Source organism: Watersipora subatra, chromosome 1 (genome assembly GCF_963576615.1).
Source record: "Watersipora subatra chromosome 1, tzWatSuba1.1, whole genome shotgun sequence".
Taxonomy (NCBI): domain Eukaryota; kingdom Metazoa; phylum Bryozoa; class Gymnolaemata; order Cheilostomatida; family Watersiporidae; genus Watersipora; species Watersipora subatra.
In genome coordinates this window covers 33,765,904-33,793,752 of record NC_088708.1, presented here as the reverse complement: position 1 = coordinate 33,793,752, position 27,849 = coordinate 33,765,904, and the positions used below count along the sequence as shown (strand labels likewise).

General features: G+C 36.4%; 1 protein-coding gene across 3 annotated transcripts; it reads right to left on the bottom strand.

The window, feature by feature from the left end:
- Positions 1-190: 190 nt before the first annotated feature.
- LOC137386347 (hsp70-binding protein 1-like) lies at positions 191-27,849 on the bottom strand. 3 transcript variants are annotated; one of them, XM_068072833.1, is made up of 8 exons: positions 27,789-27,849; positions 18,266-18,401; positions 17,942-18,110; positions 11,855-12,079; positions 10,382-10,537; positions 5,004-5,212; positions 997-1,108; positions 191-497 (listed from the first exon to the last, which is right to left on the bottom strand). In XM_068072833.1, the coding sequence occupies exons 2-7, from the start codon at positions 18,377-18,379 to the stop codon at positions 1,034-1,036; spliced, it is 948 nt and encodes a 315-aa protein (XP_067928934.1). In that variant the 5' UTR covers positions 18,380-18,401; positions 27,789-27,849; the 3' UTR covers positions 191-497; positions 997-1,033. The 3 variants fall into 3 exon arrangements, with proteins under 3 accessions (XP_067928934.1, XP_067928933.1, XP_067928935.1); XM_068072832.1 differs by lacking the exon at positions 27,789-27,849 and adding an exon at positions 27,457-27,692; XM_068072834.1 differs by lacking the exon at positions 27,789-27,849 and adding an exon at positions 27,577-27,595.

Below are 27,849 nucleotides of genomic sequence, written 5' to 3'. Positions count from 1 at the left end.
TTGTGCATACCAACAATATTAGATGTAACTACAAATATGCTCAATGTACATTGAAAAATTTTTTTTTTTATGATTTATGGTCTACAAGACTACTCTGTTTCAACAGTTTGTTAGAATTTCGGCTTGACTTCACATGTTCATAAAAATCTCCTTCATTATTTTTAAACAACTTGAAAAATACGTGTATATGCTCTGTTGAAAACGGTTATATTCAATTATGTCAACAGCCAACAAATAATGAGTCTTAACATAAACTTTAAACTCCATGAGTTCTGTGTCACAAGCTTACCACCAAAATGCTTGCATTTCATTGCATGACCCAAAATCTTTAATGGGTATTGCAGAAATAACAACACCTATACTGTATTCACATAGTCACAATGACTGATAGAGCAGTCGATCTCTAAAAATTAGTATTGTTGTGGAGGACTATAGCTGTGATTGGTCGCTTGAATTGGATCCTGAAAGATTGGTACCAGCCTTTCTCTCTTGCGCGTCTGAAAAGGGGAAGACATGTTATAGACAATTTATTCTGAACCTAGAAACAGCCAAGTCAATAAAATGTAGATATCGAAATAATATATTGGAAATATTGAAATTGTAACTAAACTCCAAGAGTACTAAATTTAAAAGTAATTCATGTAAATGGATGCCAGCAATCTACAAAAAGATCTATCAAAAATCAGTATATCCGATATTAACATAACATTCATAGCATTTTATTGGTATGATTATGATATGGTATGACTATGATATGATAATGTAAATTCCATTGCTTTTATTGTCCGAATGCTTTGTCAAAGTGGTACACTGCTTGTATGAGGGAGCATGACGCTACAGCAACTTCCTTGACTACCAAATGATTTTTCTTAAAACAACCAGCATTTATTATATCCATAGCACAATATTAAAGTATATTGCCCTTACACCTGTAGAAGCATTTTATCCCAACTATATTTTTAAACTAGGGAATCTGTGATACTACATCAAGCATACCTTGAAAATGTATTTGATGTACTAAAACTCTGCTGCTCTAACGATCTATGACATCATCATTTAGTTGTTTACTTAACAGTTGCTTTAACCTTTTCATGTAGTCCAGCTCCTCCTGCAAAAAAAGCGTGATTTTATCACAAGCTAGCTTTGTTACCATGCTTTTTTGGGCTCATTTTTCTCGGCGTTCAGCCTATTAAACTTCCTGTGACAAGCTACAAGCAATGTTAAATAGCTTATCTACCTTTCAGAAAAGACAGATTATTTTGAAGGCTGAAGTTAGAGAATAATAGGTTTTAAAACACCTGTCTCTATAATTCTAGATCGAACTAAACATTCCAACTTCCAGCCCTAAAAAGCTAGGCTACGTCACATATTTATGGACGGGGCTTGTTGTGTCGATTGTGTCGTTTGCGACACTGATATTGAATCGCTGTAAAAAAGCATTAAAAAACAATTGAAGTGGACCAATCTTTATTTTGAGTACAAAATCGGAATCAGTGTGTCTGATTTACACATGAAAAAAGAATGAAAGCTGTTCGTGGCAGTTAGTCTTTAACTAATGAAACTACACAGTCAAGGCCATTTCCAGCGCAAACCATCCGCACTGCTCACTTTGAAGTTAAATCGTAAGATCACAGTCTGTTTATTATTAAGGATATGTTTGCCAACTTTAAAGACCACGCAAAAGTTTCCTTCTTTGTTTTTAGAATTGATCAATAAAACGGAACGCTGAAAACTAACAAGCCTGAAAGAGTGTTGACATCATTAACACTACATGATAAACAGATTAATGGATCATAGGTACCGATATCAAAATAGATACCATACCGTAAATCTAAGAGTCATTCACTGCTTTCATTTGACTTCCAAAAGAATAAAAACAAAACAGAAAAGTAAAAATTTCTATAAACTAGAAATTCCTCTGTCATACAGCCTACGACCTGATGATGGAATAAGTGATAATGGAAAAAAGAAAGGGTAGTGCTGGCTGTTGAAAAAGTAGTTGTCAGCAGGAATTGACAGAATATAGTGTAAATGAGAGTTGTTCGAGATAATATAAACTACATTTGAGGGAGCACGACTTCAAAAAGAAAATTCTAGGAATTTGACAGGGGAACTTGTTGGCACGTATGACATAGTTGTATTTGAGCATTGTATGTAATGAAATGTTTCTCATTACATCCAGTACACGTGAGCTGTGATATGTTGTTGCCAAGTCTGCCTAGAAAGTTGTTACGCAGTTCTTGAAAATCAGGACAATCTAAAGATTGAAAATGAGGAATGTGATGAAGGGGGGGGGGACAGCATTGGGAGGAGCAATATTGTTTTGTGCAATATTTTCATGGTCGATGATGTCCATAAAATCATGATCATCATCTGGAAACAAAGGGGCTGCCAAGTCCATGTCATTTACATCGCCTCCAACATCTACTAAAGAATTATCTGAATCAGATGAGTTGCTGTTATTAATTTGAGTGGCCTGTTGCTGAATATTAGCATTTGATGTTGATGGTTGCTGTGAGGACCTTCTATTTATCCTCCTATTGTGCTGTAATAATTGAGAGACACGTGGACGGCCACTGCGTCGGCCACGACGTGGTGTTCTGGGAAGTTGTATGTCCATGGTAGTTGTCAAGCTGTTTTGAAATTAAATTCAAAAAGTCAATTATGCAAAACAAAAGGTTGTCAAAAATTCACACCTAATCTACTACTATCTCAAACCTATGTTTTACAACAATAAAATGAATATTAATTAAAGCTGTAGGCCTAACCTACTGTCATGTATGTAAATTAACAACAGCAATAAGGAAATATGTTTATTATATTTCTGAAATGCAATATTAGAAGTAAAATGGCAAGCTGCTGTGTTATATACACAGTTTGAATGTTGGTTGTGTTGAATGTAGAATGGTTTTGATAGCGATCTAGCAGAAAGCAAGTATGAGCATTCAGACGTCTGCAAGTTTTCTGCAAACTAGAGCAAAATAAAAAAAATGTTTTCATCATAGAGGGGCGTTGCAGTTCGGCCCTAGCTTGTACATAAGATGAAAAGAATTTTGGCTAACGTTTTAAATAATTTAATGAAACCTTCAGTAATTGGGAAAAAACATAGGCTGATAGACTGTGTACCACCATTTCGTACCTGTAATTTGGTATACGCCTCAAACGGTCTACGTTTATTACAGAAACCTTCGGACAAATAAATTCGAATAATTATTCTTATGATAATTTTATAAAATCAAATAATTATTCTTATAATTAAATATTTTTGCAAGATATTAAAAATGGAAAAATATTAGAAACCTTCGGCAATTAGACAATGCTATAGACTGGTGAACTGAGCACATTTTTCTCATGAAATGCGCCCTGCTTAATAGTTCTACTATCTGTCGCACGGCTTTATTGGCGTATCGTTAGGCGGGCTTAATTTTGATTAAATGAAGCTTGTCAAGTTTTTATCGCGATTTTTTGCCAAATTAATCTGTTTATTTATGTATAATCCGATCAGATGGGTAAGTTTTAGGATACCCTAGGACACTTGTATTTTGCTAGTATTTAGTTTCGTGAGTAGCATACAGAGTAAAATTTCGCTGCAACTTAATTTCGCAACACTGATGAGTGCGAAAATATAATGATGTGAAAATAAATGCAGTGGAACAATCATAATTATATTCCTCAGGTTCGGTTTGCCGGTAAGAAAGAAATTTCAATTTGGGACTAGTTTGTAATTGTGAACTGCAGGTAGAATTGTATGGCCGAGGTCGATAATGCAATTTGATCGCTTGCTGCCATTTGTTTCTTGGACTACTGTAGCATGGAATTTAATTACGCTGAAAATTTTAACGTTTTGTCACAATTTAGCTTGTTTTTATATTAACGTTTGTTCAATTTTAACGATCAACGGTGTTGTGTATAGGTATTAATTTTAACGTTTTCCCAAACACTCAACTGCTGCTAATGATTGCTGAACATCTTTATTACAGTAATTACAAGTTGTATACAAATACATGATACAGCTGCTAGTAATACTACAGCTACAGATACTAGCACAGTGTGTAGTTATTATAACTTCTTCTCTTCCTCTTTTATTAGTGTTATTTATCAGAGCTAACTCTTTCTCTATTGCCTCATCTTCTGAACCATTACAAGTTATTGAAGAGGTGTCAGTGGTGAATCCAAACCTTTCCAGAGCCATGCTGCTTGTGTAGTACTGTGAGTGTCAGTGTGTCTTATTTTCTTTCAACACGCGTTGCTCACTGCATCGATTGATGTCACCATCAAACAATAACACTACTAATGTGTGTGAATTGACATCAAGTTCCTATCATTATAAATCATTATTAATGGGGAAATAATCATAATTAATTGCAAAATAATAACGTAATAAATTTTGACAGTCAAATTATTTTGTTGGTTTATATTTTAACGATGCTATAGTGGTCGATAAAAACGTTAAAACAAATGTCGTTTTAAAATTCCATTCTACAGTATCAATGAACAAAGCTATTTAATTCCGCGTTTTCACTCGTTCGTTAGGATAGTTTAGTTTTTCTCATAAAATTTTCGCGAAAGGATGACTCCGCGAAAACGCAAAAGTTAGATGAGGCGAATACATAAGTGTCCTAGGGTATTGTCAACAATTTTCAAAGGCTTGGTAACATATTTAAATAAGTTTATATGTGTTTTGTATTGTTATTATACTTAAACAACTCCATTGAAAAATGGTTAAATTTGTTGATGAGATTTCGGTACAAGGGTTTGCGATGGTGTTGATGAATAATTTTCATGAGTTGTGTGCACATGCATTTATCATAAATCTCTCAAACAATCGCTCCGCTTGTGTTTGGTCGTGGGATTATAAAAGAGAGTTGTGAGAGCTACTAGCCCTTCCCTACCACTAAAATACTACAGAAACAAACTTCTTATGGCGCAGATTAAGGGCTGTAGTGCTCGTAACTGAAAAGGGAGGGCGAGAGATAACAGAGATGCCACTACATGCCACTTGCCTCTGACTCAGGCTGCTCATGTAGAAGAGAAATTCTGCTAGCAAGCAAATCCTGTAAACCGAATTCTGACCGTTGGGCCTCGTGCAGAGCCAACTGGCAGCCTGTGCAGAGTTCAAGTAATGCTGCCATGACATGTTCGTGTTCCGCTTTGTGTTCTTTAGTTAGAATGATGGTTAATTGCTCAACAAACCCCATCTTTGCTAACTCATCTGCAGCAAAGTATGTCATAATAACAATGTATAAAAACCAAATTTTGTTTTCATAGTATGAAGTATGAACGATCATGAAAAAGTCAGGAGCACTACCAGAAATTTTAATTCGAGTCAAAGTGAAAAATAAAAAATGAGTGCAAATGATAAATATTGTTTCACCAGAACATGATGCTTTATCTTTTGGCACTAATCAATATATACAGATCTCAATGTTTGCCGTTCGTCTGTCCGGCTCTAGCCATTAAAATCTAAGAATGAAAACGGCGCTCCTTACTGGATTTGAACTCACGAAGATTGCCACAAGTTTATAGCCAAGCGTGCCTAACCACAAGGGCCGTCGTTACCATTATAATGCTCTCACCATATACTGTATACCTTTTCGCGATTGAGCATGACAAATTATTAATTAATACAATGCGTCCACGGGTTACGATGCCCCAGTTATGAGACTTTTTTTACCTTACTCTATGGAACACGATTCGTTTACGTCCTCACCATAATAGGGCGAATTTGTTTTCCACCATACGATATCAACAAAAACTCCTCTCAAAATTTGACAGTTGGTGTACTGATTATAATGAAATAACAAAAATGTCGTTATGCTAACCGCTGAGATCCCTCCCACAATGTCTCATAAAGATATATGTTGCTCACCATTTCAGTTCAGCATTATTCGTTGAAAACAAATTTGTAAACAGATAAGTGATAAAATTTTAGTTTGAAATTTGAAGTGTGGTGAAATACATACTAAAACTTTCTTCAAGTATGTGTTTAGTGAGCTAAATTCAATTAAGGCATTATACGTTTGTTTCAAAGGTAGGAACTCCTTACGGTATTTTGTGGTTATGATCTGCAATAAAATGTAACATTATAATGTGCAATGTCCAGTACGTACCATAAGGAGTTCTTACCTTCATGACAGACGCACGTATAACATAAACTTGGAATCAACTCAAATAAGTTTAGCTTACTAAACACACACAATTGAAGCTAAGGTTTAGTATGTATTTTCAATATTATTATTTTACTGAATTTCAACTTTTTATCACTAAAATTTATCACTTATGAGTTTCTGCCTCCACTTTCACTATAACTTTTAGCGGACCTGTTTATTTTAGCGGACCTGTTTAAAACTTGTTTCAACTTGATTTGGTAAGAAAGCCCTAACGATGCTGTTTGATGCAGGTTAAGGAAAGTTTTCTGACCACTGACCTTCGGTTTGAAGAGATCCTAACTCCAACTTTGCTACTGGTTTTAAAGGAAAAATATTACCGTGATACACACGAGAATCGCTGAACTGAGTGAAAACGGTCATAGTGCCTCTATCAGGCATTGTGAAGGTATTTTCGGCGAACAGCATTTCGGTGTGGTTGTTATTTGACATACATAATAAGCACATCGACTGCCGAATTTGAACTTCGGCGAGGATTTTGTTGAATTCATATAATGAAAAAAGATTTGTGAGGTGAGATGAAAAAACCATCCTGTTCCACTTCATAAGGTGAATAAATCATATATCAAGGTAATTGTATCTTGAGGATGCACTGCAATTCATAAATAAATCATACCCAAATAGTTTTTCAATGTAATCGTAGCAAAACAGACTTTATTAAGCCATTACTTGCTAGTTATTTCACATTTACATTCAAACACCTTTACAGTTTTATTTTCTTTTTAATGTATTTCAACAAAACACTTCTTTTACAATATAAAATTTAAAAGTTAATGTTGTTTGAAAAGTTTGAAAACCTTTACAGTCGTTTTATTTTTTTCTCAATTTATTTAAACTGCACAAAACACTTTTACCATGATATGAAATTTGAACGTTAGAATGGTAGCCTAACTGTTGTTATATGTTATACAAAAATAAATTTCCTGTGCAAAGATTTTTTATTACCCAGGCAAAGCTGGGCATTCATCTAGCAATACAGAAGATTGACAGCAGATGGTTTAATGAAAGATTATTTGGCTCATATGAAAAACAGAAGAAATACTGGCGCCAAAAGTTTTAAAAACTTACAGCTTGTTACAGCTTACTGACCTTGACAACAACAGGTAGTATTCTCATAACATGTTTAGGTAACTAGTATTCTCATAACATGTTTAGGTAACTAGTATTCTCATAACATGTTTAGGTACCTAGTATACCGATGAAATGTTTGGGTAACTAGTATACTGATGACATGTTTAGATAACTAGTATACTGATGACATGTTCAGGTAACTAGTATACTGATGACATGTTTTTTGATAACTAGTATACTGATGACACGTTTAGGTAACTAGTACACTGATGACATGTTTAGGTAACTAATATACTGATGACATGTTTAGGTAACTAGTATACTGATGACATGTTTAGATAACTAGTATACTGATGACATGTTTAGATAACTAGTATACTGATGAAATGTTTAGATAACTAATATACTGATGACATGTTTAGATAACTAGTACACTGATGATATGTTTAGGTAACTAGTATACTGATGACATGTTCAGGTAACTAGTATACTGATGAAATGTTTAGGTAACTAGTATACTGATGAAATGTTTAGATAACTAGTATACTGATGAAATGTTTAGATAACTAGTGTACTGATGACATGTTAAGATAACTAGTATACTGATGACATGTTTAGATAACTAGTATACTGATGACATGTTTAGGTAACTAGTAAACTCATGACATGTTTAGGTAACTAGTACACTGATGAAATGTTTAGATAACTAGTATACTGATGATATGTTTAGGTAACTAGTATACTGATGGCATGTTTAGGTAACTAGTAAACTCATGACATGTTTAGGTAACTAGTACACTGATGAAATGTTTAGATAACTAGTGTACTGATGACATGTTAAGATAACTAGTATACTGATGACATGTTTAGATAACTAGTATACTGATGACATGTTTAGGTAACTAGTAAACTCATGACATGTTTAGGTAACTAGTACACTGATGAAATGTTTAGATAACTAGTATACTGATGAAATGTTTAGATAACTAGTGTACTGATGACATGTTAAGATAACTAGTATACTGATGACATGTTTAGATAACTAGTATACTGATGACATGTTTAGGTAACTAGTATGCTGATGACATGTTTAGATAACTAGTATACTGATGAAATGTTTAGATAACTAGTGTACTGATGACATGTTTAGATAACTAGTATACTGATGACATGTTCAGGTAACTAGTATACTGATGACATGTTTTTTGATAACTAGTATACTGATGACACGTTTAGGTAACTAGTACACTGATGACATGTTTAGGTAACTAGTATACTGATGACATGTTTAGGTAACTAGTATACTGATGAAATGTTTAGGTAGCTAGTAAACTCATGACATGTTTAGATAGCTAGTATACTAATGACATGTTTAGGTAACTAGTATACTGATGACATGTTTAGATAACTAGTATACTGATGACATGTTTAGATAACTAGTATACTGATGACATGTTCAGGTAACTAGTATACTGATGACATGTTTTTTGATAACTAGTATACTGATGAAATGTTTAGATAACTAGTATACTGATGAAATGTTTAGATAACTAGTATACTGATGACATGTTTAGATAACTAGTATACTGATGAAATGTTTAGATAACTAATATACTGATGACATGTTTAGATAACTAGTACACTGATGATATGTTTAGGTAACTAGTATACTGATGACATGTTTAGGTAACTAGTATACTGATGAAATGTTTAGGTAACTAGTATACTGATGACATGTTTAGGTAACTAGTAAACTCATGACATGTTTAGATAACTAGTACACTGATGAAATGTTTAGATAACTAGTATACTGATGACATGTTTAGGTAACTAGTATACTGATGAAATGTTTAGGTAACTAGTATACTGATGACATGTTTAGATAACTAGTATACTGATGACATGTTCAGGTAACTAGTATACTGATGAAATGTTTTTTGATAACTAGTATACTGATGAAATGTTTAGATAACTAGTATACTGATGAAATGTTTAGATAACTAGTATACTGATGACATGTTTAGATAACTAGTATACTGATGAAATGTTTAGATAACTAATATACTGATGACATGTTTAGATAACTAGTACACTGATGATATGTTTAGGTAACTAGTATACTGATGACATGTTTAGGTAACTAGTATACTGATGAAATGTTTAGGTAACTAGTATACTGATGACATGTTTAGGTAACTAGTAAACTCATGACATGTTTAGATAACTAGTACACTGATGAAATGTTTAGATAACTAGTATACTGATGACATGTTTAGGTAACTAGTATACTGATGAAATGTTTAGGTAACTAGTATACTGATGACATGTTTAGGTAACTAGTATACTGATGAAATGTTTACATAACTAGTATACTGATGACATGTTTAGATAACTAGTATACTGATGACATGTTTAGATAACCAGTATATTGATGACATGTTTAGATAACTAGTATACTGATGACATGTTCAGATAACCAGTATACTGATGACATGTTTAGGTAACTAGTATACTGATGACATGCTTAGGTAACTAGTATGCTGATGACATGTTTAGATAACCAGTATACTGATGACATGTTTAGGTAACTAGTATACTGATGAAATGTTTAGATAACTAGTACACTGATGACATGTTTAGGTAACTAGTGCACTGATGACATGTTTAGATAACTAGTATACTGATGAAATGTTTAGATAACTAGTGTACTGATGACATGTTAAGATAACTAGTATACTGATGACATGTTTAGATAACTAGTATACTGATGACATGTTTAGGTAACTAGTAAACTCATGACATGTTTAGGTAACTAGTACACTGATGAAATGTTTAGATAACTAGTATACTGATGATATGTTTAGGTAACTAGTATACTGATGGCATGTTTAGGTAACTAGTATACTGATGACATGCTTAGGTAACTAGTATGCTGATGACATGTTTAGATAACCAGTATACTGATGACATGTTTAGGTAACTAGTATACTGATGAAATGTTTAGATAACTAGTACACTGATGACATGTGTTTAGATAACTAGTATTCCGATGACATGTTTAGGTAACTCGTATACTGATGAAATGTTTAGGTAACTAGTATACTGGTGACATGTTTATGTATAGATGTGATTAGACTTCTAACCTTTGAACTTTGGCTGATCTCGCATAAGTGACATCAGCAAGAAGGAAGCTTTTGTGCATATCTTATTGTCATCTCGTTGCATTGACTTGAGCAAAAGGGAGAAGCCATCACTTTTTACAAAATGTTCTTGACAAGTCATGTTACCACGCAACAAACCTAGGAAGGAGTGGATAGCATAAAGCAGACCGCACTAACCTTTACGAGATGTTATCGCGATAACTAATCTAAAACGCTATCAAAGATGTTACCTTATTCTCCTGTTTATACATTAGACATGCTAGTATTACATCTCTTGATCTTCAGGCTATGTACAGAAATGAAGGTAAATTCCTCTCAATATGATGAGACCAGATCTGATATTAATTTTCTATAAGCAATCATGGTAATCAATATAGACATATATTTCATTTAGAATTAACTATGAAAGAGACTAGCAATTCAAATGCTCATATTGAACACTAACACTGAGCAAGACGTAGTTAGTAGATATTTATGGCAATGTTCACTAAGCTAGTGAATATTTTAAAATATGCAGGATTTATTTTCAACTTTGTAATCTATAGCGTTAGATATGTTGTCTTGTAACATCACATAATACACAGCTGCTTCTGTTTATGGAAGAAAAACATCAGCAAGTTGTTTGGTAGAAAGCTGAAGTTACATCATGGTACGCCTACATGTACCCAAGATATTATTTTTATAATAAGAACTCTAGATTCCACACTTGAACACAATAAATGATAGCAGAATGTAAGACTGTTTACTTTAGTATATTAGTAGCAGAGTACAGGGTGAGTGAGAGTGATATCTAGCTATGTATTGAGTTGTTCCGATCTTTGTAGTATAAAAGTGAACTGAGTCATCAATCACATGACTCATCTCATGACTCATCATACACATGAGTTACCATAGATGAAGTGATGGAAGATCTTACATAGGCGTTCAGTCAACAACACAAACGGGCTACTGTAAAAGAGGTAATGGACAACCTTATATGAGCGTCTAGTGAACAACACAAATGAGCTAGTCAAAGAAGTGAAGGATGACCTTTTATGGGCATCTAGTGAACAACACAATTGAGCTTAGTCAAAGAAGTGAAGGATGACCTTTTATGGGCATCTAGTGAACAACACATATGAGCTGAGCCTTCAAGGACAAGAACAACTGTAGATGAAGCAATGGATGACCTTATATGAGCGTCTAGCGAACAACATAAATGAACTGAGTGATCAAGGACATGAGCTACGAGCCTTTAGTGAACAGCAGAGAGGTTAAAAGAGAGATTTGATGAGTACTAAATTGATATATCACTCATGCTTTACTATGGTAGATGACAAATTACACTTATTACACTTGTGCTTTAAAACAGACATATCTCTGTTCTTCGCATTGTTATCCCAAAAACAAACTGATGCTCAAACGAGTCACATTATAAGATACAATCAACAGCCCACCATGACTGAGTCACCTTACCAGAGAGGGCATACAAAGCTTTGGTTCGGATGAGTGGTGTTTCTCTGGGACTGCCTGTCATCTCCATCAGTCTATTCATTTCATTTGTTTCTAGAAGCTTCTCTTGACAGTACGGATTGTTTTGACAAAGATTTGCTATTAGCTCAGCACATTTACTTTTCACGCCATCATCCTCGTGTCGCAAAAGTGTGGTAAATATTATAAAGCCTCCGACTTTGTGAAAATCTATGAAATATCAAAACAAGAAGATAAGTGCACACCTAAATTACACTGGAATATATCCATTTAAATCTTTACCTATCTTTTTAACAGGAACTCTTAAATGTACTGGAAGAGCATGTTTAAGACTTGCTGTGATAGACTAAGCCCGGGTAGGGTGAATAGTCATCACTGACATAGTGACCTACCATGTCAGTGTTGACATAGTGACCTACCATGTCAGTGTTGACATAGTGACCTACCATGTCAGTGTTGACATAGTGAACTACCGTATCAGCACTGACATAGTGACCTACCTTGTCAGTGATAACATAGTGACCTACATGTCAGCACTGACATAGTGACATACCTTGTCAACACTGACATAGTGACATACCATGTCAGCACTGACATAGTGACCTACCATGTCAGCACTGACATAGTGACATACCATGTCAGTGTTGACATAGTGACCTACCATGTCAGTGATAACATAGTGACCTACCATGTCAGCACTGACATAGTGACATACCATGTCAGTGTTGACATAATGACCTACCATGTCAGCACTGACATAGTGACCTACCATGTCAGTGTTGACATAGTGTATGGCGCCTTACAGTGCCTCGCCTTGCGCGTTCACAACTCGAGTTGATCAACTCGAGTTGCACAACTCGAGTTGTGAACGCGCAACACGACTTTTCAAAAGTAAGGTGCAATATAGTGGTATTACGGTAGAATAACCGTAGATCTGGTTATATTAACAATGGTATATCAATAGGCACCCGTTAGCTAATAGAAATTAAACTATTAGTCTGGTGGCCACAGGGCATTATCGTGTCAACAGGTGGCAGAAGATGGGGTCTATGGTAACTTGACACTTTTAACATGTTTCTAATTTATTCATTACTAATTTAGTTTCCTACCGCTATTTTAGTTGATAAGCTAAGAGTAATTTGCCATTAATGGTGAGTAGTTATACAAAAATAAATTTTTTCTTACGCCGTGTGCAGTCAGTCGGACCAGCTAATCAGAGCCGTAGACCAACATTTACCTCATGTTGTAGTACGGGGGTATTAAATTACCCCGATATCAATTAGGTTTGTTGTCAGTTTCCTGTCTCATCGAGCGACCGCCGGCGTTTGGAATAATGATCAAAAACTTTAATTTACTAATTATACCGATTTCCAAAGCTAGCTGTCATGGATTACATAATTCAATATAATCAACTACTACATTATATTAGATAAAAGGTTGTTCAACGCACTAACACGTTCAACACTGCATCTTTATGGCAAGTCTGATTCTACAAGTGAAGCCGACGCCAGATACAGGTTGTTCTCATCAAGGACATCTTATGAAAAAAACCTTCCACCAAGAGGGTTCTCTCCGTCGGCATTTAATGAGGGTCAATTACTAAGCAGCAATACAGCAGTGGAAAATTCAACCATTAATGGTGCCCCAAGATCCCACAAACCATGTCTGGAGTAAAGATGATGATGAGATTTTTGGGCAATGCTTTCCTGATGAGCAAAGAGCTATTCCTAGGCAGCTTGTCCAATGGACCAGTTGCTCATGCAAAAAAAAATTTTGCAAGTCTATGCGGCTGTGTAGAGTGCAGTAATGAAATGACTGACGAGATTGAGGATGGTAATCAATTAGACGGTGATGATGAGCTTTAAGATTATAATTATGTAATAGTTTTATTGAATACTTTTGCAATATGCTTTCTAGAAACAATTAACAGTTTTTGATGTATCATGATAAACAGACTATGTACTTTGGTAAACATGCTATATAATAATCATACTAGTCTTCATAAGTCTTCATAGTCTTCATACTAGTCATCATAAGTACTAAGATACCCATACAAAGACATGATATTAATTAATCATCCAGAAAGTTGGTTGTCATCGAACATACTGCACCACACATTCCATCACACTGGTTACATTCAACATTTCAACCATACATGGTTTCAAAATACTGCATGGTGTTAACATGCTACCAGTACAATAAATCTAAAGCTAAGCCAGAAATTTCACATATTGATGTCAGTTAAGTAAAAAAGAAATAATTTTAATAATAATAATTTCATTTAAAAGATTAAGTTTACATTAGATTTGTTAGTTAGTCTGCGTCACAACCAGTGTACCCAATGAGGTATACAGTATAGCCTGTCAATCAGTAGTTGTACAGGTATCAATGTAACGAGTATGAAGAGGGTTTCTGGCAGATCAGTGGCTAAGGTGATGGCGAGAAATGTTTGTCACATCAAGTCCCTGGCGGCCGACTACAATGTAAAGAATCGCATCCATTAGAGACAATGAGTTCAAAATACAAAATGATCATATAGACATATAAGAGCTGACATACATTTATGGTGCAATATTTATCGATCATAACCTACCCGAAAAACGATCTATCAAAGCATGTAGCAATAAATTTAAAACTTGAAAATAGGAAGAGCTACAATACTGATTTGAACGTGTACGCAATGTGCATAGCCCTACATAAAAGTAATAGATGTACCCCCTTTAGCTTTAACCACAACAATAATTAGTTAACTCATACATCGCATACTTCTGTAAGGTAATAATTGATATGTGAGTGCTATAACGATACAATATAATTGATTAAAATACAAAAAAATATGTATTAATATATATAATATGACACAACATAATGCAACATATCAGTCCTATAGCACAATTCAAATCAGTTCAATACAACATAATACAGCTATTATAATACAATAGAATATAGTGTAATAACACAATAATACAGTACTGATAAGTTCTGCATGACACAATATAGTAACTTAAAACTAACCAAACCATCAGTTAAATAACAATCATACATTTGCATAAAGGTACTACACTTTGTGTTGATATTGGTTTGACGTTTCAAAGAGCAATACAGTCTCCAATTTTGTAAATAGGCGAGCTAAGTCTTAATAAAAATCAGCAGAGGCATTCTATATTACAAATAGTCCAGTATTACTGGTTTATTAAAAAAATACCCAATCTAGGTATTCTAGTATAAGTAAGTATAAGTAATATAAGTAGCTTATAATGTTATGTAGTGCTACCGTTTTAGCCTAAAAATTAAACAAATTGAGTTAAGCTATTGAGTGTATGAAACAGTGAGTGTCTGAAGACACAGCAACAATACCTACGACAGAGATTAGTTTATTGTATAGTTTGTAACCAATATGTAAAATCTGGACTGAGAAGTTTGACTTGAGAGTTTGATTCATTATAATCAACACCTATCATTCATTGATCCAACTGACTACAGTACACAGTGAAGGAAACGCAAGATTTTCAATAAAGCAATGCATTTAATCTTTGATTAATTATTCATAAATATTAAGTAAAATGAGTTTGCTATCATCTCACCTTATTTTTTTCAGGGGTTTGAGATTCTTTGCAACTTGAGAAGCTCTTTGTTATTTCGACTCACTAGCAATCTTCCTCAAGCATTCAGTGTGGCATTTACATACGACTAACACTGCGAGCTGCGATCTGGCTGTTTGTAGATGGTGCTCTACATCTCATAAAAACTTTGGATTATCACTTTTTTCCGTTAGTAAAACTTTGTTGACTTCTTAACATGTAAAACTTGATTATAATGAATTATGTACCTGATAATAGCTAGCTGTGGTAATCAATTTAAATAGAAGATACTAAATTTGCGTTACTACTAACCGACGTATACGGCAGTTTCTAACACGGAACAGCGGAAACAGACTAAGGGCACAAATGTTATCGGTGAATGCAAATACGCCCCGTATTAAACAAATGTATAGATTTATGTTTACCTAGCTGATTGGCTGATTTGGCTAATTGCGCATGGCGCAAGGGAAATCTCATTTATGCATTTCTACCCATCTTTTAATGGCAAATAATCACTGCTTGACAAGAATAATTCCGGTAGGTATAATAAAAAAGTTAGGAGATGTTTTATTCTATCCATTAAATCTAAGATTCGTTATACCCCATTGTCGTGCCACCTTGGCAAAAAAACGACACAAAAACCCTGTGGCCACCAGACTATATGTATGTACTGTAAAACTAAAGCTAATAGCGAATTATTAGAATTATACTGTCCCGAGTTTGCAACTCGAGTTGTACAACTCGAGTTTGTAAATATAACTCGAGTTGTACAACTCGAGTTGCACAACTCGAGTTGTACAACTCGAGTTGCAAACTCGGCACAGTATAATTCTAATAATTCGCTATTAGCTGTAGTTTTACAGTACATACAGTTTAATTTCTATTAGCTAACGGGTGCCTATTGATATACCATTGTTAATATAACCAGATCTACGGTTATTCTACCGTAATACCAATATATTGCACCTTACTTTTGAAAAGTCGTGTTGCGCGTTCACAACTCGAGTTGTGCAACTCGAGTTGATCAACTCGAGTTGCGAACACGCAACGCGAGGCACTGTAAGGCGCCATACATAGTGACCTACCATGTCAGCACTGACATAGTGACATACCATGTCAGTGTTGACATAGTGACCTACCATGGCAGTGTTGACATAGTGACCTACCATGTCAGTGACAACATAGTGACCTACCATGTCAGCACTGACATAGTGACACACCATGTCAACACTGACATAGTGACCTACCATGTCAGTGTTGACATAGTGACCTACCATGTCAGTGTTGACATAGTGACTTACCGTACCAGCACTGACATAGGCCTAGTGACCTACCATGTCAGCACTGACATAGTGACATACCATGTCAGCACTGACATAGTGACATACCATGTCAGCACTGACATAGTGACATACCATGTCAGCACTGACATAGTGACCTACCATGTCAGCACTGACATAGTGACCTACCATGTCAGTATTGACATAGTGACATACCATGTCAGCACTGACATAGTGACCTACCATGTCATCACTGACATAGTGACCTACCATGTCAGTATTGACATAGTGACATACCGTGTCAGCACTGACATAGTGACATACCATGTCAGTGTTGACATAGTGACCTACCATTTCATCACTGACATAGTGACCTACCATGTCAGTATTGACATAGTGACATACCGTGTCAGCACTGACATAGTGACATACCATGTCAGTGTTGACATAGTGACCTACCATGTCAGCACTGACATAGCGACCTACCGTATCAGCACTAACACAGTGACCTACCATGTCAGTGATAACATAGTGACCTACCATGTCAGCACTGACATAGTGACACACCATGTCAACACTGACATAGTGACCTACCATGTCAGCACTGACATAGTGACATACCATGTCAGCGATAACATAGTGACCTACCATGTCAGCACTGAATAGTGACATATCATGTCAACACTGACATAGTGACCTACCATGTCAGCACTGACATAGTGACATACCATGTCAGTGTTGACATAGTGACATACCATGTCAGCACTGACATAGTGACCTACCATATCAGTATTGACATAGTGACATACCATGTCAGCACTGACATAGTGACCTACCATGTCAGCACTGACATAGTGACCTACCATGTCAGTGATAACATAGTGGCCTATTCGGCTGATATATTATTAAAGTGTGTCTTTCAAGTTGTGAAAGAATAAAATAATTTAGGCAATTGCTTTACAAGCCTTACGACTGCTTTACAAGCCTTTATCACATGAAAACTATGCTCAGATGTAGCTCAACATGGTGGGATACTGTTAATTTGACTTTCAACACCATTAGTTGAACTAACAGCTGCTTATACTTCAGCAAGAATGTTATAGATGTCCTATGAATGGTCAAGAGCAGTGAATCATGTGACTGAATAACACATAATAGATACTTATTAAATATAAGATAACACGCTATGAGGGAGGGGCACTATAGCTCACCACATGCCATGTCAATATCTTCGCACCAGTCACTAAGTTCCTCAAGCGCATCACACAAGTTTTCCTTGCTGGACTCGGATGAGCAACAATGCGCAATAATCATTTTCATCCGTTGTATGTGGTTTGTTCCACTCATAGAACTGAGAACAGTTTGTAGGAACTGTGTCCGCTGCCAATGAACGCCGCATGCAAGAATTGTTAGTGTGGAATTGTACTGGACTCGATAATTCATTGCACAATGGTATCCTGTTACCAATAGGTAATACAATGCAAGGTAACCATTGCAGATGAAGATAGCATTACCTATGCACAAGATAAGCTAACCTCAGCAGTCATTGGCTGCATTGAAGATGCTGGCTCTTCACTGGTTGAACTGGACGCCACCGCCAAGCGCAAGACCTGCTCTAGGTTTGCCGGCTGTGATTTGTCACCTGACATCTCAGTGTTAGTGGACAAGCGCCTGTCAAAGAAACACTGTTAAAGGTTGACTTGCAACAAAATTCACATTACAGTTATTTGGTATCAAAAAATTCGCCATGTCTTACTCTGTTGTGTGGTAGGTGCCAAATATGTGGAAATGTGATTAAAAGCTCTTAAAAGCTCAAAAACAAAAAGCCGCCGTAGATTGGAATCTCTTGATTTCGATGACGCATCGGTGGATTTTGGTTATTGTCTTGTCACGTGATGTTCTCGCGTGAATTGAAAGGCCAATACAAAGCTCAATATCAAACTTATCGTAGCAATAGTTTATGACAAACACTTCGGGTTTTACCGAAGACCCCGTATCAAATATAGATGCTCGCTACTTTACAGTTTCAGCTTGGCCATTTCGTCCGACTATTCAACATACGTGTACATGTCCGAGTTGCGATCATAAAAAATGTCAAATTCTGAAGAGTTAAGACCCTGGCATTTCGAGCCTGATGCTCTATCTGAAGAAGATCCTCAACTGAATCAAACCTCCCAGCAAGTAAGCACCGCCACTAGCCAGCTCTTATGTGCCAAGCTAGCTAGTAGTAATAGTTTTAGCTTAAGAGTGATAAACGAATATTATTATTATATACATGTATATGATTTTAATGATGATAATTATCGCTTCATATTGCGAAAAAATAATTACAGATTTTTCTCGAATGACAACATTAACAATTTTAATATTTAAATCTAGTGCTGCACTAATATACTGTTGGATAACATCAACCTGATGTATTAGCTATGGTTGCATAGACATATCTGTTCATTTCTTTAGGAGCTAATACCACCGGCTACAGAGTGGTGTGTCTGCAAGCGCTGTCAAGACATGCCATCTCTTCCTGAATGTTTGTGCCGCCATGATGCTGAGTTTGCGCATCGTCTCCATGACTGCAGAGAGCATGAATGCCTGTGTATGCATCCTGGTGTGGACGAACTTGTGGCGCCTGCACCCCTTGAGTTGGGGTGGAATAATTACCTGCAATATCATAGTGAGTTGGATTTTCATTTAATGCCAATAACACCAAAGCTATGCTAATGTGTCATGCATTATCTACAATTCTTGTGTTACACATTTAATGCATCGGTTGAACACACATATTCTGAACTCGTGGACCACAAGGAGAATTGTTATATTTGGCTTGTACACTTACTACAGTAGAGAGTGTATTAGTTTTATGATTTTATTATATAAAGATCGAGATTATTTTGATGATCAGCAATTATTGTTTTTCAATAATTGTTTTGGTAGATAATCTATTCCCATTTGGAGAGCCATCGCCAAATGCTCGGAAAAGGTTGTGTGCATACCGCAATCTTGTGTTTTGGTTTATGCCGCAAATCTTGTTTGCAAGTCTGCAAACTCTTCTTCATCATCCGTTGGTGGGAAAAGAGCCCGAATCTTAGACACCAAGCAGGCAGGTAGAAGCCGTCGCTCACCGCGACGAATTTGCGGCATAAGCCAAAACACAAGCTTGCGGTATGCACACAACCTTTGTAACAACATCCGTTGTAACGGACCTCACTCTCAGGCCGTGGGAAATTAGATCGGACTGGCATCGCTTAAAGCCTTCCAGCTCCATGGCGTTAGAGCTGGTGGTCTCCGTTGACTGCAAAGTAAAAAAGTTACGACCAACAATCACTTTCACATTATTTGAATGAATTATTTAGCTAGATCAGCAACTTCATGTTTATGCATTAATAACTACTAAAAAATTTCGCAGCTCTGATCCATCATAGTGTAGGCCCCGTATAGTGCGCAATGCCCCGGACTATCACATCTACTGTCACCTGCCAAATCAAGCTCCCAATCGATTGCTGCCATCAATCCCTCGTTATACAGGGTGTACTGCTCAGCAATACACTGTAAAATATTGTAAAACTTCATTATACAAGATAATTTGTATCATTATCATTAGTCCAAGAATGTAGAATCCTCTTCCCCCTTTTTGTGTTATATTATGATGAAGAATCAGAATTTCAAATTATAATATATTTCGCTTGAAGGATGACATATTTTCATTTCAAGAAAAAAAAAGTTTCTAAATGTCGTTATTCAATTAGTGTGCCTAGCTTTTACTCACATTTTCCAAGTTTATGGGTAAATATTAACACTCACACCATGTAAGTATTCTCTTTGTTGGTAGAGGCAAACGCTGTGGCTTGGTATCGCGATGTTCAGGAGCGACAGAAAACGGAGGTTCTGCGTAAGGCATCCGCCAGAAAAGAGTGATGCAGCTGCCAGCAGGGGGTTGATGACGTGCGCTCTGTTCACCCTGGCAGTTGTTTCCCAAGTGTACGATTGGTGACAGGAGGCACATGTAACCTTGAACTCTACCCATCCGCCTTCTCGCACCATCGTGAATGAGCAAGGGAGGGCGCAGGCGTGACAGTGAAATAGTCGCTGGAGTGCTGTCACACTTACTATTATTTTCTCCTCTTTGAAGGAGGATTCGGGTCTGAAATCACAACACAATAGTTGACTTGCAATAAGATTTGTACAACATTATTTCCTGTTATTATATCATATTTGCTTGATCAGAAAAAGAATAAATATATAGCCATGCAATCATGACACAGATTTTACAAAACCTTATCAGAATCCATGATATTGTAAACATAAAAATGTGAGTAATAACTCTATGGATATTCTTTATATTTTGTCAAGTTTGGTTAAGTTCAGCTCTATCTTACCTGTAATTGGAGAGCGTTTGATGCTGGCCAACAGAGCGCTCAAACTCTTCCCAGTCTTCAGTGGTTGGCACAAACTCTTCATCATCTAATACTAATAATAATCATCAAATAATACTAATATGCTATTAACGATGATACCAGAAAATGACAATAAATATTTTATATAACATATCTATAAGTGAGTGGGGTTAAGAAATTTGGCGAAATTGATCGTGAAACTTATAACGTTATTTTATCAATTATAATTAATATATTACGTTTTACAGATAGATATGCAGTATGAATTAGTTTTGTTATTATAATAAGAATAATACACGTAATTAAAAAGATAAATACTAATAATATCATATTACAATTAAATGACATTAATAATGTAATATTAAATACAGATTAATACAGTAGTATTAGGAGAATACTAGAAAATAACCCGAGTTACTACTACTGATACAAGTGGTTCATAAAATAAATTACTCACGTGCTTTGGTGGCATGTGGAGTATACAAACAGGTTAGAAAACATGTCGTCTTTGAAATGGCGAAAACAAAGGTAAGAGTAAGCAGGCGAATAAATAAAGTTTGTCACATCCCGCTTCACCCAGTTGCTCCACGCCCGGTGAAGGTCTGGTCTTTTCTCTGCTCTTGGCTAAGAAAAAAAGGTGCTTCTCAGCTTGCCAGCTGCACAAACACGATGTGGCGCGTTAGAGATTATGACGAATTGAAATTAACAAGTTTAATACGAGAAAGCGTATCTGTTATTTGCGATAGATCAAACTTGAACTGAAACTAACATTATCTGATCATGTGACTTACAATTCCCGCCATATGGCACGAACAACTTCTACAACATTTTTCGACCATCATAGCGGACCAAAAGGCTCATCATTTTTATCAGAGGATGATGTGCAATCAATCGTTCAAGCTAAGTTTAAAAAATTAAACATATTTTAATGCTGTTTTGAGATATCAGTGCTCAAAGTTGCAGCATTACGATGCCGATAAAATAGACGCGTAAGAACAATAGAATGGTTTTTATCGCAAGCGTGAAGTATATTTGTGAAAATAGTTCGACGAATAAGGACGCATGAAAGTATAAACATAAACCATCTCCCTCACATACGTCACATTTTAGCCGTTTTGGAAAACGAATCCAAACTAGGGCGGTCTCGTGTCGCTGCGATTTTCTGTTCGTTTTTGAGCTTTTAAGAGCTTTTAATCACATTCCCATATATTTGGCACCTACTACACAACAGAGTAAGACATGGCGAATCTTTTGATACCAAATAACTGTAATGTGAATTTTGTTGCAAGTCAACCTTTAAGGCATTTATGAAAAGCCGGAAATGTTTAGAGCAAATATTCACATATGTGGTGTTGGTGAACACATGTATAGCACTGTAGATAAATGTGTAAATAAAAGAAGTACTCAAACTGTGCATTTAAATATCATGACCAAGCTGTGAACGAGGTTGTAAAAAAGTATTATTCCAGTAAGATATAATGTGAAATGATGTGATATTTTTAATATTTGTTCTGATGTGTTGGGTAGCGCGCCAAGCCTGATGACTAGAACATAATTTATGCATTACATTCAATGACATTTGTTTTTATTTTCAAAAGAATGTGAAATCCTTATTATGTATGCAGAATTTCCATGCAAATATTGATTGAATATTTCACAAGCTAAATTTGTAACAGTATTGGGCACTATGCATTAAATACTGAACAAATTGGAGTTGCTGTAGAAAACAAGTATATCAGAACAATTACACAGATTAAACAATAAGATGGTGAACTCATTCGCACCCGACTAATTTCCCGGCGATTAGCCCCAAATACCTCTCATTTCTCAGAAAGTTGCGATAATTCAAATTACTACTACAAGAAAGAGACTTGAGATAATTTACCCATTCAAGTTGTACAAGAAACAGCCAAGTCTCCTCTTTAAAATGATATTACATTCTTATAGACAACTCATATCTCTTTCATGTAGATCTGTGTTTCAAAGAAGGTAGTTTCAAAAATTTTTCAATTTTGAAAAAATTGAGACCGAAATAACGTTGCAGCAGGATAATGCTGGAAAAGATAGACTCACTATTCACATGAAACTGCTTGGTCAACTTAGTCTTTACATCATCAACTGCATGCAGTTGATGATGTAAAGACCAAGGTAAACAGGCTTGGATCTCTATTAGTTTTGAAATGAAATGTGTATTATATAATTTTTAGTAAAGACACTGCCACTTTTTTGGATGATAGAACATTTAGTAGAACTGATGGGGTCACAACATGGAAGTGCTAAGCAGTCCAGCAGCAATTCACGAAACTCTAGCAACCTAACATGCTTCAGAAGATAAGTATAAAACACAAATATAAAGCACATAACCAGAAATAGTTTTGTAAACATCGTCAAGTTTTTAAAGCGACAGAAAAAACAAAAGCAACAAAAGTTTTTGCTTGCAGTATTGCTTATAATACTTCACTAGTGTTTGAACTACTAATAATCAAACTAGTTTACACAAGCAAAGCAAAAGCGCACAAACTAAATATTGTCAAAATAGAATAAGATGACAAAACAAATTCAACAATTATGTATGTGTTATATGTGTATGTGATTCGTATTAATTATGGATAACATAAATTTCCCCCTAAACATACACAACAGCACCATCTGCAAACAGTCTTTGTTGTATAAGCGGATGTCTCTTGTGCGTCTGACTATGTTACAGAAACTTGGGCTAAGAAAGCCAGATAGGCTTGCAGGATTATGTAGCTTTCTCAGCTTATTGATAAAGCTAAGGAAGAGCTGACTAGATATGGAGAAGGGTGTACAAGGGGGCATTCTTCCTCCTGCTACAGGAGAGTGAACTTGTAGTGAGTGAATACACAACATGGCGTCGTAGGCAAACTTGGTTTGCGGAGGACAGTGATAGTATTGCCAGTGTTTAGTGCTCAAATTGTCGCGTGGACATTTGAGAGTAGTGTGAGAAGGATACAGTGTTAAGTGTTCAGTGCTTGAATCGTCACTTGGACATTCGAAATTGGTGTAAGGAAAAGTGATAGTGTTCAGTGATTTTGCTACAGGATTAATTACCTATTCGCTTCAGGAAGAGCGAGGGTGTTTTGATTACTTTTGTGCAGTAATCGAGATAACTGCCTTCATTATTTTTAACGATGGCCGCATTCAGGTTTAATGTCAATGACTTTCCCAGGTTAGTAATTACCTCTAGTGATGCAGCTAATCCTTACAAGTCTCGGCTGTCAGAATTTAATTTATGTGTAGAAGTTACCACTCTACAAATGGGTAAGGCTGAAGGAGGTCAGCCTAACTTTAGCGGTCGCATTAAACAGCTTGCGCTATTGAGTGCTATAGGTAAGGATGGCCGTGAGGCTTTACAGTCTGTAGGATTTAGTTTAGAGTCTCATGATTTTACTATGAGCAGGTCATGGATCACCTAAATAAAATTTATGGTGGAGAAAAAACAATATATGTTAGGGTTATGAAATTCGTTACTTGTTTCCAAACATGTGACGAAAATGAAAGGGATTATATGTTAAGGGTTGAGAAACTTAGCAGGAATTTAAACTTTGATGTTGATGATAACAGGAAAGATTTTGCTATTGCGATAGCTGTTAATGGACTCAGAGAGTCAACGCTACTTAGGCAATTGATGCAGGAAAAGGATTTAGATTGGGCAAGGTTATGTGACATTCTCAGAGCGAGGCAACTCGCTCGTGATTCAGAAGCAGTACTAAAATATGCTAAGGCTAAAGCTAGAGATATAGAGGTTTCAGAAGTAGCGGCCATTGTTTCTAGGCAATCTAAAAATAAAACTAGAAGCACTAGTCGCTACCATAGTGAAGGTGCAGAAGTTCATAGAACTTCTCGGAAGGAGTGTGAGGACTATTATGATAATAGGTCTAAGAACAGGTACTTCAAAACTGGGTGTGGAACTTCGGATCATGAGTCTATTAGACATGAATGTAGAAGCCAACATAGAAGCTCTATTCGATCTTCTAGGTATTCTAGTGCTGATAGACGTAATTGGCGCACTAGGCGTAAGAGTGAACTTTCACCTAAAAGTGATAAATGTTACAACTGTGGTAGTCGGCAGCACCAGCTTCGCAGTTGTCCTGATGCTAAGTGCTCTACTTGCAATAGGAAAGGCCATACTAGTATTGACTGTGCTAGGAATGGTTCTGAAAACTCTCAGAAACAGGATCTTAACAGGTATCACTATGATAGGAGTAGCAGTAGCGAAAGTGACAGGAATATGGACAGAGGTTCAGGTAGAGACAGAGACTACACACGTTCCCGTCATCTTAGTAGGAGTGTGAGGTTCTCTTTCTCTAATCCTAGACGGCTAGATGATAAGAGAACTAGAACTTTTAAGGTAAATGATATGGAGGTTGATTTTGTGCTCGATACAGGGGCTGAGGTTTCAACAGTAACCGAAAGAGCAGCCAACAGATTAGGCTTAAAGTTAAAAGCGCCATCCACTGTTTTGACTGCAGTAGATGGTTCTGAGTTGAAGGTAGTAAGCAAAGCAAAGGTTCAATTGAAAAGTAGGCACAGATCTATGGTCACTCAGGTTCATGTTATAAAAGGATTGACCAAAACCTTTTAGGCATAAATGAGTTGAGGCAGCTGAAATTATTAGCTGTTTTAAATGCATTGTGTATGAAAGGTTTTAAGCCAGTTACACAGTTGCCTCCTAGAACTGTTACTGCTGGTGCACGCTGGCATCTTTTAGACGATGGCAAGTTGCAAAACTTGACATTAATGTCTGATAGAAAAGATAAAGGTCCCGGAGACATGAAGGACAGGAAGCAAGGTCAACCAGGAAAATTATCAATGAGAGATGGTATCAGCTCAGAAAAAGCTGTTCCACAAACAAAGGTGCATGGTCGTAGCACCAGCTAAGCAGAGACAACTCAGGGTAAGCTGCAACTTTTTCTGAATCAGGTGAGCAGCTTCCTTTATGAGGTTCAGTCTAGTTTCATGTCACGGTAGGTTATCCTACAGCGTAAACATGCTCTTGCTGAACGCAGGTTCAGGATAGAGGAGTACAGGACGACTATTGCGGCCGTATAGGGGAGGCCCACTTGGCTCCCCACACCTCGAAACAGGGAGGTGTAGAGGTTCCTGTCTCGACAGTAACCTGTGCTAGCCAAGAGGCTAGCCATGCCAGTACAGGCGACATGGTAACTCAGGGAAAGTCTTCTAGGGTTAACGCGGTCGATGAGGCAGAGGCCCTGATGGAGGGTATGTCAGGCACTGAGGAGGAGTTTGGGATATACCTTATATGTGATTCAGATGACTCGATGACGTCAGTTAAAGAAGGTGACCCCGATACCTAGTCACGACATGGGAGCAGGTGAAAACAGGAACAGGTATGTGCTCAGGACTTGCAGGTTAGAGCTGAAGGTGATAGGTTAGACTGGCGAGAGCCACTATGGCTCGGGGAGTAAGTATGGGAGAGGATGACTCCACCCATACAGGCAAAGCCACCTTTGATTTAGTATTGGTTAACATCTGGTTCACAGGCTACCCTCATGCTCATGTACAAGTGCCAAGCTCTTGTTTAACACATTGGCGAGCTCATGATGATGCATGTTGTATTATGGGATTTGTTAGACTCAGGTTATATTGGTGTCTGAGCTCAAGGCAGTACAGGTGGTCTTGGTAATTACGGTGAGTGGATAAAGCTGAATAAAGCTAGTGGGTAAAGTTAGTAGCTTAAGTAGTATAAAGCAGTATGGGGAGGATATAAGGACGTGTAATGAAAGACGGACGCTCTTCTTCGCTTCAATCTCATGTAAGTGTTATATTTATACAACAATGCAGGCTCTATTAGAGTAGGCCTACCAGAGGATAGTATACATGCATGTCAGACATGAAGGTTGTTGCCTCCCAACATGATTTGTGGTTAATCCTACGTTTGAACCTCAAAATTTACAGGTGTTATGTTCAGGCTTAAAAAAAAAGGGCATGTTGTATATGCAGATGTCTCTCGTGCGTCTGACTATGTTACAGGAACTTGGGCTAAGAAAGCCAGATTGGGCTTTGGGAGGCAAAGCCTCTCACACAGGCTTGCAGGATTATGTAGCTTTCTCAGCTTATTGATAAAGCTAAGAAATAGTTGACTAGATATGGAGAAGGGTGTACAAAGGGGCATTCTTCCTCCTGCTACAGGAGAGTGAACTTGTGATGAGTGAATACACAAAAGTCTTATGCAGGTATTTTCACAATTCATTTAATAGTAATAAAGATAACGAATACAAATATGCAAGAAATGTATGCAAACAAGCGCAATATTCCTATATGCTTTCAAAAACGGTAAATACACTTACGTTCACCATTCATCTATCAGAAAACAATCAACATCCACGTCTATAATTGCATAGCATTTATTCCCTTCAATTTATTTTTAAAACTAACTGATCTATCATTAAGTTTTTTAACAACCTTACAATATTTTTATATCAGTGCTAGCCTACTGGCACTTGGTGACACACAGAAACAGCGGATTTGTGTGTGTCGATATAACAGTTGTGTCAGAATTCTTTCCTGTATTTCCTGTTATTCTCGCAATCGTCTAATTTGTCCAGGAGATTCTGCGATAATGAAATATAAAACAGACTTTCAATGAGCAGCAAAATCTCTTTTATTAAAACTAACGTACTCTATAGTTACGTGTGCAAGCTTTGTTGTAAACAGTTCATGCAAAATGGCATGAGATTTTC

Excerpts from the sequence above, each read along its gene's own strand:
- LOC137386347 (XM_068072833.1), bottom strand. The coding sequence starts at position 18,379 with ATGTCAGGTGACAAATCACAGCCGGCAAACCTAGAGCAGGTCTTGCGC. Across the intron at positions 18,111-18,265 it reads TGCAGCCAATGACTGCTGAG|CGGACACAGTTCCTACAAAC; the intron begins GTTAGCTTATCT and ends GTTCATTGGCAG. Across the intron at positions 12,080-17,941 it reads AGATATTGACATGGCATGTG|ATTTTCACAAAGTCGGAGGC; the intron begins GTGAGCTATAGT and ends GATATTTCATAG.